The 16,177-nt window shown below is 41.4% G+C and overlaps 1 protein-coding gene across 2 annotated transcripts in view; it reads right to left on the bottom strand.

Annotated features, from left to right (window-relative positions):
* NOTCH2 (notch receptor 2) overlaps positions 1 to 15,186 on the bottom strand; it is a 176,553-nt gene extending 161,367 nt beyond the window's left edge. For both annotated transcript variants that reach the window (XM_032627827.1, XM_032627818.1), the window contains exon 1: positions 14,824 to 15,186. In XM_032627827.1, coding sequence (XP_032483718.1) covers positions 14,824 to 14,896 — 73 coding nt within the window. In that variant the 5' untranslated portion in view covers positions 14,897 to 15,186. The remainder of the gene's footprint in view (positions 1 to 14,823) is intronic.
* Positions 15,187 to 16,177: the final 991 nt, after the last annotated feature.

Raw genomic sequence — 16,177 nt, forward strand, 5'->3', positions numbered from 1 at the left:
GATGACCATGCCTTAATCTTTCAGTAAGTAAGAATTATAACACCTACTGTGAGGACTAAAGCAAACACATAAAGCACTTTTTTCCCAGGCATCTGTCACGTAATAAACCCTCAGTATATGGAAGCTATTGTTACTTCTTATAAACTCCACGAGGATAGAGTTTTTTGTCTGTTTCGTTCACTCTATTAATAAAGAAGCATGCCCCGGTCAGCTTTCATGCAAATACAGTTCCTCCAAAGTGACATTCACATTTATCTACATTAATTACATTCAAATGCTGCTACCCTTAGTATATACCTCCTCTCTTTTACTGTAAGTGGCTGCAGCTGCCTTTGCAGGATGATTTAAATTACTGGGAAATATTTTAAGTGTTTTAAGGGTATCTGAGTTAACATATGCACCACTTACATTTTCAGTGTGCTTACGCATAATTATAAATATCTCAGACCATAAAAGAAAACCTTTCATAATACTCCCACAACTGAAAAACAAAGTCTTAGAAATAATTACAGAGGGAGCAGAAGGGAGTGGTAGGTAGAATACAGTTTACTAAATTGGCAAAATAAAATTTGGAGTTTTGTCTTAAAACAAAACAAAACAAAAAACCTGACAACCATTTGTTCAAGGCTGCCAAAACTTGAGAATAAGTAAACTGTCATGGGAAACAAATGTTAAAATATGAAACCCTTTTCTGAGAAAGTTACTCCACCAGTCCTGGTTAATCCAATTCTGAATCACTAACGACTCCAGTCCTGCTGGGTTGTCTTAACTACAAAGAAGTCCAAAGGGACAGGCAGGGTCTCACAGGCAAATATTTTCTCTGCTGTCACCGACATTTACAATATAGTCACACTTCTCTCCTCTCCCACCCTTCCCACTCCTTCACTGTTCCCTTTTCAGGTTTCAAAAATCAGAGGGTCAACATACTGATATATCATTCGACTAAGGAGTATAGAGGAGAGATCACTTGTCTAGAAAATGAGAGCTTGGATTCTGGCCCCAACCTTGACCTAGCTCTGGGCCCTCTGGCCAGTCACTTGGGCTTTGCTTTCCTCATCTGTAAAACAAGGATGGACTAGATGGGTGGTTCCCAGCCCGAGATCCCAAAATCTCCAGGAGCCCCTAAAGGTGTAATTAACAGATCATGAGGTATTTCTATTATTCCAAAGAGATTCCATTAAGTGCTATAAGGCTAATTAAAACATCAAATGCATGGTGACACCAGATGGCACCTGACGATGTTTATCATATCACAGAGAAGGGGGGAACAAGAGTGTTGGACCTGATATTGTCCTCAAAGCTACACCTCAGAAAAGTCATAGTTTCTGTACTAAACATAATCCAACCACAAATGTCTGGTGAATAAATAAGGGGGAAATGATTGAATACCTATCAATACAATTTGTATAGTAGACAAATTCTCCAAATTGAAGATACACCCCATTAAGGGAACAGACTCAAATATAATACACTTAAATATTTACAGGTTCATGGGAAACCAGTGAACAATCTACATGCTGCAAACATGAAGCTCCTATTTCTCACCAAGGATCTGAATCACTCATCCACTTTTGATTAAAGAAAAGTGAAAGAAACAAAAAGCCAGTCTAAACTGCAACATAAAATACACCACCAACAATAACTACTATTCACTGCACTCTTACTATGTGCCAGGCACCATACTACAAATATAACACTGATTAACTTATTTAATCCTCATAACAACCCTAGCAATTACATGCTGCTATTACCTTCATTTTATAAATAATGAAATTTAAGCATAGAGTGCTTAAGAAACAGGGACATAGGGCTAGTCAGTTAAGAGCCCTGTGTATCCCCGCCCTTTCTCCCTCTAAACTCCTTCTCAAAGAGAAGTCTCTCAAAACACAAAGAGAAATGTCCCCAAGCAGAGCCCTTAGGAGTTGGGCCATTGCTCTTGAGAGCAGGTTTCTGAGGAGCTCATAGCTGTGGCCCATTCTGGCTTAAAGACATCCTTAATGGAAACTCCCCTCTTCTCAACCCAAATTCAGTCTGCTTGTCCTGATGATAGAAATCAACTGAGAGAAGCCCAGGGCCATTAGTCAACTAAAATCAACCCATTTATTCAGAAGGTACAAATGATTCCTAACAGCTGGCTCCTACATTCAGAGAACCTATGATGAAAAACATGCATTTTCAGTGTACTAGAATGAGTAAGGGTTAGGGAGACAAATAGACCAAAACAATCAGTTCCAAACCTGCCACTTACTAACTGCATTATCCTGAGCATGTTACAGGTCTCAGTTTCCCCTACTCCCCATCTCAAACGGTTGTTGTGCGGGGTAATCGTGTGAATGTACAGAAAGTGCCATGGCTGACTGCAGAGGCCCTAGAGCCAGAGGTCTGAATCCTGGCTCCATCCCTCACCAACCACATGATTGGCCCCAACACCCAAAGCTGCGAATCTAAGCTCCGATTTCCTTACCTGTAATATAGCTAATTACTGTCTACCCCAAAGGATAGCCACACGAATTAAATGAGGAAGTATGTGTAAGGCCCCTAGGAGAAGGACGGACACATATTAAGAATTAAGCAAATTTTTTTAAAAAGCTGAGGTTTTAAAAGTCAAACCACAAATTTAAGTCCCAGCTCTGTTACTTATTATCTAGGGCTAAACAATGGTATACAAGCCAACTAACCCCTCAGAGGCTCAGCTTCAACCAAGATTTTGTAAAGATTAAAGGAGGCAATTGTGTAAGAGTGTTCTGTAAACTCTGCATTGCTATGTAAATGTTAGGGTTGTTTTACGTTTTATGTTAATTGTATCGAGTGGTCCTTTCAAATACTATCTTCATCTTTAAAATGGAAAAACTGAGGCAGAGAAATTTTAAGCCATAGAGGGGAGGCTGATAATCCCAAAAGTAGGATGGAGAAAAGGATTGGGCCAAAATAAATTCAGATCATGACAAAGCAGAAAAGTAATAAGCCTTCAAGAGGAAAGATGAGAATAAACATCCATTAACCAATGTTTTTAATCAGCAACTTCACCTGCTGATTAAGTCTCTCCGTGCACAGTCCAGGCGTAAGAATTCTCTAATTTCCTCCCAGAAACAGTATTAGACTTCAGGATGAGAAAGAGCTTCACTATCAAGCCTCTTTTCCCATCCGTAAGTTAATTTTGTGGCTGGGGCAAAGACCAGGGAACACAAACTGGAATCTAACTGGCTTTCTCTTAACCACACCTTAAAAAAAAAAAAGTTGCAATCTTACAGAGAGGTATCCTTTGGTTGGTCAGAAATGTCCTTGTTCCCCAGGTCTCCTCATGCTAAATACGGTAATAGCTGGCAAACAAACAGCCCAGTAAATTCCAATGATACTTAAGAAAGCATTAATATTGCCTGAAATTACTCTGAATCAAATACTTAAGACCTACAGGGCTGCCACATAGAGCAGTTCAGCTGGAACTCTTATGCCAAAAGCAGCAGGATGCCTTAAGAACATACAAGCTTGAAAAAAAAAAAAAGCAAATCTACTCTTCTTTATTGCAACATTCTTCAGCAACAACACTGATCTCCTACCCACTGTGCACACAGCACTGCACTAGGGCAGTGGGAGGCTGGAGGGAGAAAGCTAAGAAACAGGTGGTGTTCGTGGGGTGCCAAAACAACAGGTTGATTCAGTCAGTTTTGTCCCACAACTAATCAATTTGGTGAAGGGAGAGGGGAAGGAATCTTAGTCATCCTGTTGGCCGACCAAACTGACTGGCTAGACCATTGCACAATTATCAATTAGGCCAAAATATCAGATTTAATAGTGCATATTAGCCCTGCCTAATGGGATGTTACACACTTCCAAGATCTTGGATATCTCAGAAGACAACACAGAAGCAGATTAACCTCCACCCACCCAAAATCACTTATCAGGCTCCAGAATACACTGGTTTTTTTTCCAGCATCTTTTTATAAGGTATTAAAGTAAATGTGCATTTTCTGGGCACATAAAACTGACAGCTTGTTGATTTATGATACAGTCAGATTAGAATTTTAAAGTAATTACAGAAAATACCAGTTAACAAATACATAGAAAATTGACCAAGCACATTAGAAATCAAAGGATTTTTTAAAAAACTATCAAATAAATTTTTGATATCAATATTGGTAGCAATTTGATATTATGTAGTTTAACGTGTCCATACATGTTTTGACACATTTAAGATAGACAAAGAGATCATACCTTTAATATTTAAAGAAATATTTTAAATCAGTAACCGAAAACTAAATACCTTGATGAATAAAAGACACAATATACCAAAATAAAGAAATAAAAAGAAAAGGCAATACAAGTGGCTACTGACCATATGAAAAACATTCAACATCACTGTAAGCAGAGAGACCAATTATGATGAGGTAGCATTTACCACTTACCCAATTGGTAAAGAGTCGTAAAAAGAAAAACTAGTGTTGACAATGGCTGGAAACACTGAGAGTCTCATATTCTGCTGATAGAAGTATAACTTGGTCAAACTATATGGAAGGAAATTTGGCAGTGTATATCAAAAGCCACACAAAGATCCACACTGTTTAATACAATAATTTGACTTCTTGGAATTTATGTTAAGAAAATAAATATTCCTATCAAGATTGTTATGTAAGAATGTTCATCACAGCATTGTTTACAAATTATGAAAATTGGGAACTAAGAATAGATTTCAGTTTAAATAAAATATAATAGAATCTTCAGACAGAACAATATGCAGCCTTTAAAACCATGTTCTTATAAAAATATTTATATACAAGAAGTATATTCAATATCTTGTAATAAACTATAATGGAAAAGAATCTGAAAAAAGTTTATATATATATATATATATATATATATATATATATTCTTTTTGAATCACTTTGCTGTACACCAGAAACTAACACAATATTGTAAATCAACTAAATGAAAAGGAAGAAAGAAAAAAATAAAATAGAGAAAGAAATATTTATATATGGGAAAATGTTCACAATATTTTAAGTGGTGCAGAAGTATATGGTAAAACTGTAATATGTTAAAGTCCTAATTATAGTAAGAGACACAGAAACAAAACTGTATGAAATGTAACAAAATAGCAAGTGTGGGTTTTGATTGGAGGTGATAGGATTATTGGAGATTTTAATTTTCTCTTACGTTTTTCTGTTTAAAAAAGTTCTATTTCCCACTTTTTAAAAGTCACTCTCTTTGAGATAGTAATTTCTCTTCTGGAAATCTAGCTTAATGGAAAAATCCTAAAGAGGGAAATTTTTGTATAAAGAAGATCAGTGTCATTTATATAGAGAAAAAAAAAAAAGATGGAGCCAAATATGCAACCAAAGCAAAGGAGAAATCACCAAAGAAAGGCAGAACAGAAAATTGTATATACATTATAAATATACAATTTTTAAAACTAAGAGTAGATAAAAAGACCAAATGATGTACACCAAAATATTAACAGTGGTTAAGACTGTGGATTTTTCTTACACTTTTCTAGACTTTTCAAAGGTCCTTAACTATCTTTAAATGTAATTACTTTAAAACCCCCTCCCAAAAAAAAATCTTATAAAGGTGCCATAGAAAATCAACAAAGTATAAATATGAGTTAATTACATGTAAACATACAGAATAATTCTGTTGCTATGCAACCCTACCTTAAAATGTAACAATGTTTGTTTTCAGTTACAACCATTTTCCTTAAATGTCTTAGAAAGTTTATGTCACAGGAACCATGACATATTGTTACTTATTATTTATTATTAATAATAATAATAACTTATTATTGTTATTAACAATAATAATAACTTATTATTGTTACTTCCATTTATACAGTAACATCCAAAACTTGCATGATTTACAAATATGTTTTTTTCTCTAATAATCCTCATAAAGATTAGAGAGTGCTTTAGATATTGTAATAAAGTAAACACCCTTCATGTTTCCAGTTTAAAAAGATATAGCAAATAGGTAAAGGCATATTCTCTGCAAAGAAAACATAGTAAAAAGTAATAATCAAAACACAGATGTCCTCAAACTTCAATGACTCTCCACACTTTAGAGACAAACAAAAGCATGTGAAAGCAGAGAATTAAACAAAAGTTTCTTTGCAGCATACCACATTAACCATTCAGAGAAGTTAACAAATTAGCACTATCTAGTTTTCTTATTATTCATATTCATAAACTCAACAGAACATATTAGTGTATAAATAGTTCTCAATTTTTCTTATTTGAATGTTGGATAAGTATGCCAACACAGCAACCTCTCCCTGTTAGGTACTAGTTAAAATAGGCTATTTAATCTTTGAGGTTTAAAAGCCTCCCAGAATCTCCTCACAAAAGAGAGAGAGTAAAAAGAGATGAAAAAGAAGCAAACAACAATTTAGAAAGGCACCTGCCTCTGAACAAGGTAGTATACTTTAGAATGTAACCACAGCTTCTTGTACAACACTTTAGTCAGCAAGCAAAACTGTATTTTAAAGGGATACTATTTGTTAAAAGACAACAGACTATTAGGGAGACAATATCTGACTCCAATCAAAATATCATCATCATGTTTTCCTTACCTCACAAAATACACACACGCTTTCTTCATATGAATAAATATATGAGGGTGGGAGCGCTACCCTTAACCCAGAAACAGGTTCTGCAACACCCACAGATCCAACCTGTCTTTGTGAGATGATGAGTCCACCTTGGCACGATGTTTGGCTGAGGCATTCAAAGAACCAGAGTCACTGCCAATATCCTGCAGAAGGAAATGACTTGAAGACCAGAAACTGCCCTAGAGGCCTCTGGGGAAGGTGCTCCAGTCCACTGGCAAGAGAGACACAGGCCCCTCACCGCCTGAGTAGGAGAGCAAGGGCACCGGAACTGGAACATGGTAACCCGCCTGCAGTTCAAGAGTGGCAAGGGACAGTAAAATGACCTCCCAAGAGTTTGTCCAATCATCTAGTAAACCCCAAACTTTGAGGGGCTAGTAGGACAGGGTTTTGCCAAGACAAGCACAAGAGGGTGAGGGAGATGTCAGCATGGTTAATCAATACCACCTGAGGCAGCAACTCGGGGTGTGTCCGCACTACACCTCAGTCATTGCCTGACTGTGATGAGAAGTTCCTTCAGCTACTGCCACTGAGAACTCGATCTTCCAAAGGAGCCCCTTCCACCTTAACTTGTCCTAGATCAGGCTCAGTCAGCATCCAAGACTGAGAACACAGCCCTCTCTCTTGCCACAAACCCACTAAGACACCACAGCAGGTGCCAAATTTATATTTACACCCCCACCAAACAAGGGGTCTTTGTCTTTTCCCAGTCAAGTCAAGTTTTGATACTTCTGAATTCCAACAGAGAAAGAGGAGAACAGCAGACAAGCCCAGCAGGGGTGAGCTGGGGGTCGCCGTTCCCTGGTGGTCCTAGAGTTTCCTCCCTCAGACCCTACAGCTCTTAGTCACCCTGACTACAGGAAACTGCTCTCAGAGAGTGTAGATAAGTTACTAAATAACTGTACTTCATGTTCCTAATTTTGTGTGCTCATCTGTCTTGTCCCCCTGATGATGTCAGCTCCTTGGGGGCAGGACTCTGTCTTCCATTTGGTCAGTGATTCCCACACAGCTAGAAAAGTAAAATACCCTGTACTCCCTACCACATGATACTAAGGAAAACACACAAATTAAGGATGACAACACACCACAGTCCTCCCTAACACACCACTAAGAGAGAAGAGCTACACAGGCAATAAATCTTAGAGCCAATATAGCTAGGGCTCCTACTGGAGTATTATATAGAAACATATATTTACATATATAAGTAAATTAATACAATAATTGCTTTGCTTTGCTCATTCCTAGCTATGGCTTTTCATCCCACCTTCTTGGCTTTACTATTCTTTTTAAAGTCACAACGTATTTTCTGCCACAAAGCTGGTCCTCCCTTCAAAAAGGAGAGGAGAAAAGAAAGAACAGACCTACAGCCAACTTCCTACCACTGCCAACGAACACTGCTGTTTGTCCCATCCAGAGGCCATGAGCATATCCTTTCAGATCTGAAGCCACTTCCTTCTTCCTATCAAGAACAGCAAGACCAGGGCTTCCCTGGTGGCGCAGTGGTTGAGAGTCCGCCTGCCGATGCAGGGGACACGGGTTCGTGCCCCGGTCCGGGAAGATCCCACGTGCCGCAGAGCGGCTGGGCCCGTGAGTCGTGTCCGCTGAGACTGCGCGTCCGGAGCCTGTGCTCCGCAACGGGAGATGCCACAACAATGAGAGGCCCGTGTACCGCAAAAAAAAAAAAAAAGAACAGCAAGACCAAGTGTCTTTGTCAGTGGAGCACTCCTGGGCCCGTTCTTGCAGACTGCTCAGTTCTGCTCAAGAGGTCCTCCATTCCTCCTTTATTCTCCCTTCCTTCTTCCATTCGCTGCAGCAGCCCAGACACCCCACCAAAGCAGGACTGCCTGAAATGAGTGACCTTTATATCTTTTTGCACTAACATATCTGAGGGAAATCCCTGCAGCAGACATGTGTTCATAGGTTAACAAAGCAGACATCCTCAAAGACAGCATCATTCACAAGGGCTGAGGACAGAATTCCTTAATGGACACCAAAAAGTCTGTGGAACTTTTAAGTATTCTAGTATCTCAGGTAACATTCTGATGGAGGGATAAGGAGGCTTCCACCAAAGTCATACATGACACACACGGTAGTCCTAAGACTTTGGATAGATCACAAAAAAAACTTTTTTTTTTTTTTTTTAACAACAAAACAACTTTACTAGCCTTATGGGGACACCAGAGCAGCTTCCTTCTCCTTGGTGAGCTAGGCATTCTGTAAGAAGCAGGGGAAGAAAATGACCACAGAATGCAGTCAAAGCAACCCACCTGTAGCACTATCAAAGAATAAACAAACAAACAAAAACAAAACAAAAAGCCCTTGGCTTCCCTAGATTCACTCTGCAGTGATTCCAAAACTTCCCTAGTGTAAGAATTACCTGGCTATTCCTTAAATATACAAATTCCCAGACACTATTCCATACTCACTGGATCAGAATCTCCAGGAGAAGACCCCAGGTATTCCTATTATAAGAGAGGTTAGGGAAATACTGCTCAACAAATGCTTCCCTCCCACAAGTGCCCCTCTGGGCAGGGAAGTATAAAACACGTAGGGCTAAGGTGATTAACCCAAACAATCACCCCAGACAGGATCATCTTCATGCTCCTCACTGAGTTTAACTCCTTCTATGGAGGGGGGGGTGTCAGTTCAGTAAAGGGTACCTTTGGATCCCTGTCACCCACAAAGGGCTCAGGACTCTTTGAGACAAATGCCTGAGAAGAATGCCAATGGGGGCAAGTCACAAGGAGGCAGATTACAGCTGAATATAAAAAGATCTTTCTAAGAATTACAGCTGTCCAAATCTAGACCCATCTGCCTCCGAAGGCAGGGAGCTGTCTATCACAAAAGGTGTTCAAGGAGAAAAAAGGCAGGCTACATCTTAACCAGGATGTTGTAAGAGGATCAGAATCAGCACGGGAAAGATAGGACTAGGTGAACTTTTCAAAGTTCCTCCCAATACATAAGTCAATAAAGAGGAAAATTTCAGCTACCCGTTAATTAATAAAAAGAGATAGCATAAAAGTCTGTAGGTGGGGTCAGCCTTCAACTGATCTTTTCTCTTCAAAGGAGAAAGGAGTATAAGGACACACCCCTCTCTTCCAGAATGTCCCAAAGCTGGGGAGGACAGAGCAGGAGTCACAGGTGCTCTAACCAGGACCTGCTGCCCAGCTGACTCTGACTCTCAGAGAAGGGATGTGTGTGACATGGTCCCTGCCCTCAAGGAACAAATCTCATTTTGGAGATAGCTCACACTCTATGATTCTCTCAAAAATTTATTTATCATGTCTCACTGTTAGAGCTGCTTGTCAGTGGTGGTGGTTTTCAAGGGAACGCTCTTGGTGGGAAAAAACAAATACACTTAATGTAAATATTCTCTCAGTCTAGTACAAGTTTGCAATATCCAGCTCAGGATGAAAAAAAACTCAAAATGATCATCTAAACAAACTTAGTTAATTCTAAGTTTGGGATTGACATGTACACACTGCTATATTTAAAACAGATAACCCACAAGGGCCTACTGTATAGCACAGGGAACTCAGCTCAATATTCTGTAATAACCTAAATGGGAAAAGAATCTGAAAAAGAAAGGATACTTGGATGGGTATAACTGAATCACTTTGCTGTACACCTGCAACTAACACATCATTGTTAATCAACTACACTCCAATGTAAAATAAAAAAAAAATTTTTCTTAATTCTAATTTTAAAAACACTATATTCCAAGAGTCCCCAAAATGTCCAAATTACAGTAAGGTGTGGCAACTCTGGACAAAATAATAGAAATTGCTCTCACAGTAATATAGTAATACAGGAAGCAGTAGAAGCAACTCAAGTGAGAGGCTGGGGGTGGATGCCAGCACCTTTGAGGTTAAATTCCAAAGTAAAAGTGACCTTTATGAAGGTCAGAAGTGATCAGAAAAAAAAAAAAAAGAAAGAGAGAAGAAACTACATACACACACACAAAGAGGGAAATTCAAAATGGCAAGTTTAAATAAAACATCTGGGGAAGGGAGAAATTTGGTTTTTCCCCCAAATGTAAGGTAAACAATAACTCTTGCAAATACTGTCTTTTAAAAAACTGACTTGAAGTACCACAGGAGTCCAGAATAAGAAAATGACTAAAAGTAATTGTTCAATTAAACAAATATTTATTGAGTGCCAATTAGATGCCAAGGCACCATACTAGGTACAAGGGGGGGCATTAGAATAAACACAACTGAAAAGACACAATTCTTTTCCTCAAGAGGCACACATTAACAATAAGCACTTGAGGAAGTTCTAAGTATTTCTGTGTACATGAACTCATTTGTACAAGAGATGGAAGTGGTGTGGAGAATGGACGAGGCACTAGACTGAGGACCAGAAGAGAGAAATTCTAATCTCGACTCTGGTCTTGGCTCAGTGATTACGAACAAAGTGCCCGAGCAAACGGAGGACCAAAGCAGTGCCCCTCCAGCAACCGCACAAGACAAATTAATAACTGACCTGGAGGAGAATTCTGGTCTTCTGGCTTCTAGTCCAGTGATCTGCCCCAAATATAATGCATACGGTAGCCCGATAAGAAAGAAAAGTAGAGGAAAAGAAAACCCTTTGGTTTCAAGTCATTTGCAGAGAAAGGAAAGAAGAGAGAAGGAGAATAAGGAAAGGGTGGAAGCAAAATAAAAGGTTCAAGTTGCGGCATCCAGGCAGAGACGTCAAGAAAAGAAGCACTTAAATAGGCAGTGTACACACAGTATAATGTAAAATCTCGGATTATATTCTCCTGCAAACCATTGCTTAGAATTCTTCGCTCTAAAACCGTTAAGGACCAATAGACAAACTGTCCAAAAATGATACATAAGAATGAAGCTTGAAGAAAAAGAGAGAAGAAAGGGAGGAGGCAGTTTATAATAATATCCTGCAAATACATGACGCCCTTCTAAAGAGACAATGTGGACCCACTGTGCTCAGATGAACGAGAAGAAACAGTATTATACTCTATAGCTTTTGTGCTGGCAATTTTAAAAACCTTTGGGAGTCAGAAGGGTTAAATACTGGAATGGCTGACTAAGGTTCAGCCCATTCTGGAAATTATTAAAATTAAAAAGGAAAGACCCCCATATGCACACCTGAAGGCAGAATAATGAAATATCATTGAGTTCCAACCAAGTTACTGTAACAGAATCACCTGTAAACCTTGAAAAATACAGAATCTCAGATCTACTGTACCAAAAGCACCCCAGCTGATTTTGATGCAGCCAGGATGTGGAGCTTTGTTCTACTGCCGTGGACAAGGGTAAGGAGGAAGGAAGGAGGGTAAGGAGGAAGACCACTAGGAATGGCATCCGAGAGTGGGAACTAGATCAATGCAAATTTTGTGGGCAAAATAGAATTTCTGCGGGTGTGATATTTTTAAAATGTATTGTAAGGCTGGTCTGAAGCATCCAAGCATATCCCACCGAACTTAAACATTCTCTAAGGCTCCTGAAGTCAGCAACTATAGTTCAGGTGAACCGAAAGTTACTCCTCTATGCTATAAGAAGCCCACAGAAGAGGCGGTAGAGTGGGAATGGCACAGGGAGATGCCAAAAAGATGTGGCAAGTATTTTTTAGAATCAAAAAATCAGGAAAAAGAAAAGAGAGACTAAAAAAAAAAAAAAAAAAAAATCACTCTCCTTCATCCCTCCTCCCCAACAAGAAAATAATAACAATACAGAGAGAACAAGAAGAAAAAGGAAAAGTTTTAGGGTAAGTTTTATCTCCATCTGAAGGAAAAAACAATTGGTGATTTTTTTAAAAGCAAGAGAAGAATTCAACTGAGAAATCATCTAGCAGGCAGCAAAACCAGGGAGTCACTTCCCATTGCAAAGCAAAAGAAAATAAGGAGCAAGGGGTGGTCTTGATAGCTGTTTAGACAATCAGACAGATGGGTTGACAGCTCCTTGCCTTAGGAACTCAGCGATGTTTAAATTAACAATTGGCCACTAGCCAAACACAGGAACACTCAAAAGTTTGGAAGGGTGTGTTATAATTGGTACCTTGGCAAAATACAATGATAATAAATTGAGAAGATTCAAGCAGCTTTCACTGCTAGACTCTGAAAAGATTCAAGATTTGTACCAATAAACAGGTTTTTTAATCTCTTCTATTTTTGTGTAGTTTAGCATCTGAAGAACACCTAAAAATCAAAATACCTAAATCCTATCCTTTGAGCTAACACTAACACTCAACTTGTCCACCTAAAAGCTAGCTAGTAAGAGCAATACCTCATCAGTGCAGAAGTATAGGTCCTAGAATGAGAGAAACCTTGTGTGTCAGAGTAATCCTATTTCTGACGTCAGTCTCATCATTAAACACTTAATTTAGCAAATCGCTTTGCAAACATATTTATTATTCCCTCCAACTCTCTAAAGTAAGTGATCTCTTTGGTTCTCTTCCATAGATGAGACAACAGACCGTGAAGATTAAATTATTTACTAAAACAAGCTAATGGTAGACCAAGGATTATAACCCTGGACTAGCCCATTGTTTATACTCCTCTCTATCCTAAATTTACACTTATACTAGAACTTTCACTCAAAGAAAAAGGAAAGGCAAAAATACTATCATATGTGTTTTGTTAAATGCTTCTGAAACAAGAGCTTTGGTTCATCATCACACAGCATCCTAGCCCACTTCTGAAATTCTGAGGGACCCAGAAGTGTATGGAATTTGAACTTTCCAAGAAGGATCTGGTTGGTGTTGAACAACCCAGCGCTGTGATAAATAACCTTGATGTCTTTTAAACATCTGTGATTGGCATGTCGACTGTCTGTTAACAATGAACAAAAAACAAAGTTTTCTGAAGCTCATCTTCATAACTTTCTCTTTGCAAAGAGACATAGATCATGTACTAGTCTTCTTGGTAAGGGTAAAAAATCTTCCTTCAGATTAGGCTAGGAAAAGAAGGGGCCCCTTTCGGTTCAACAAACATGCACAAGCCACCATCCCACTGGAATCAGAGAGTTCAAAAAAAAATAAAACACAGCCCTGCCCTGAAAGGACTTTCTGAATACCTTTTGACTGCCATGGGTTTAATATACATTCTCTTAATTAATCCTATTAGCTGGGTAATTTCATTCCCATTTTATTGGTGACTTCATACAACAGAGCTGGATTTGAACCCAGGATTAAAGAGCAGAGCTCCAAAGCCCAAGCTCTTTCCACTAAACAGTCTGAAGAAATCTGCAATCTAAGAGTGTGGGTGGGATGGGTAAGATATGATTCGATTTCCTTTCCTTGATCCAACCGTGTTCAGAAAGACTGTTGCAAATATCCAACCATAAAGAAGCTTTCGAAGGCACCACTTTGAATTAACGTATCCACTGTTCCTCACCCGCCCCCGCCCCACCTCCAACCATGCCAAAAGAACAGCAAAAGCTGCTGCCAGGTTGGAGGAATTGGTGATCGTCACACCACATTCCTGGGGCTGGACACAGACTCTGAAACAGCGCCCGAGCTCTGCGCCTCGGAAAGAATAACAGCAGTGGAGATTTTTAAATCATGTGGCTCAGCAAGCAGCCACACCAGTTTTCCTACTGCTCCTGCCTCCACCTTTCAAAGACTCGAGCAAAACTTTACACCGGATTCATGGTGACCGTGGATTCAGAGTGTCAGAACTCAGGCGCGCCGCAGAACCCTGTCCCCATCCAAACCAAACCCACCCACTCAGACTGTGGGCCTCCTCTTAGCAAAGCTAAGTCTGGCTGTGAAGGTGTAAGCCGTTGGCCTTGGAGGCCCTGCCCCCGCTCCCTCCACGCCAGGATCTGGCATTCCTCCGCTCAGCCCATCTGCGCTCCGCGGCCGGCTATGGCTGTCCCGGGCAGCCCGCCCTTGGCTCTCCCTCGACCCCAGGAAACGCGGAGCAAAGTGGGCAAAACTGCCCAACTCCCCGAACTCAAGTGCTCCAGAAGGGGAGTTTCTGAGACTTGCTGCCCGCCTCCGGCCGAGGAGGCGTGCGTGCGGCCACCGGCAGAGGGGAGCAGGAGGCGGCGAGGAGCGCGGGGGAGGGGGCGCGCCCAGGGAGGGGGGGCGATGATGTCCAAACTTTAGGAACTAAGTGGCCTCACTCCACGCCGACGGCGAGCCCGGCCTTCTCGCAGAGTGGAGGACTGAAGGGTGGGAAGGGTCGCCCTAGGTGGCCGGCCGGGCCGGGCTGGAGGGGCACGGAACGGGGCGCAGGGGACAGCACCCCACGCCCCGATACTCACCAAGCGCGGGGGTCGCGCGGCACAGCCACAGTGCCAGCAGCGCCCACAGCGGAGCGGGGCGCAGGGCGGGCATCTTCTCGGTCGCCTCCTCCTCCGCCGCCGCCGCCTGGGCAGATCCACATGGGGAGGGGGTCCCGACAGAGGAGCCCCCACTTTTTCCTCCTCTCCTCCTGCTTCTGCCGCTCACGGCCTAGCGCTGCGCCCCGAAGCTCGGGCTTCCGTGCCTCCACTCCCTGCACCCCAAGTCAGCCGCTCCTGGGCCGCCGCCTCAGCCGCCGCCCGAAGTTTGGCTGAAACTTTCTTGGGTGTGCAGCGAAGCAACCTCGTGTGTCCTTCCGCCTCGGCCTCCTCCTCCCACCGCAAACCCCGCCCCGCTGTCGCCGCGGCCAGGCCCCGCCGCCTTCAGCACCCAGGGGTTTCCCGCAGGAAGAAGCGCCGGCCCGGGCTGCGCGCGGAGGGATCTACTATGAGTCTTCAGACACCCTTGCAGCCTCGCCAACCCGCGTCGGGTCCCGACGCGCCTTAACTCGATCGGCGCTGGAGCGTCTCTCGGGGCCCGACCTCAGCCGACGGGGTGGGTGTTAGGACCCTGAACTTGAATCACTAGGGTTGTCGAGATCCTGAACTTGCCAGAGCGAGAGACATCATCCAGTGAGATAGGTTTCGCCCACACACCCCCACACATCCATCCACACACTCCCGGGCCAGCAAGAGGAATGCGGTAGAGAGGGACCAGTGCTGTCAAAGAAGGTAACGGGCCAAGACGCCAAAGTCCATTTAAAATGAACAGAGCCATAAACTGGGGTTGCACCCTTCATTCATTCATTCATGCAGTCAGCAAGTCAGTCAGTCAGTCATTTAGCAAATATTTCTTAGGCGCCTTACTTTGCGTAGCGGTGTGCCCGGCACAACGGACTGTTACTAAAGACGCATGATGCACAAGCTAGTTTTGAGGACTGAGACATTGCTGCTGCGGGCTGCAGGATTCAGGGAAGGCTTTCATGAAGGAGCTGGGATGAGAGCAGGATCTTGAAAGGTTAGTAAAATTGGCATAGGACAAGGAGATCAGCTAAGGATATCCCATTGTAAGATGTTGATAATAGCTAAAAATCAGAAACAACCTAAATGCCCACCCATAGAGGAATGGATGAATAATGTATGGTATATTTGTAAAATGAAACACAATACAGCAATTGAAAAGACTGTATTCATATATGTCAATAGAGATAAATCTTAAAAATAAAAAGATAGTAAAAAAACTAATTTCAGAAGGAACTATAAAGTATACCATTTCTGTATATTTAAATGTTTTCCAAACAATACTATATATTATTTATGAACACATAATACACAG

This window comes from Phocoena sinus, chromosome 1, assembly GCF_008692025.1.
Source record: "Phocoena sinus isolate mPhoSin1 chromosome 1, mPhoSin1.pri, whole genome shotgun sequence".
Lineage (NCBI taxonomy): Eukaryota > Metazoa > Chordata > Mammalia > Artiodactyla > Phocoenidae > Phocoena > Phocoena sinus.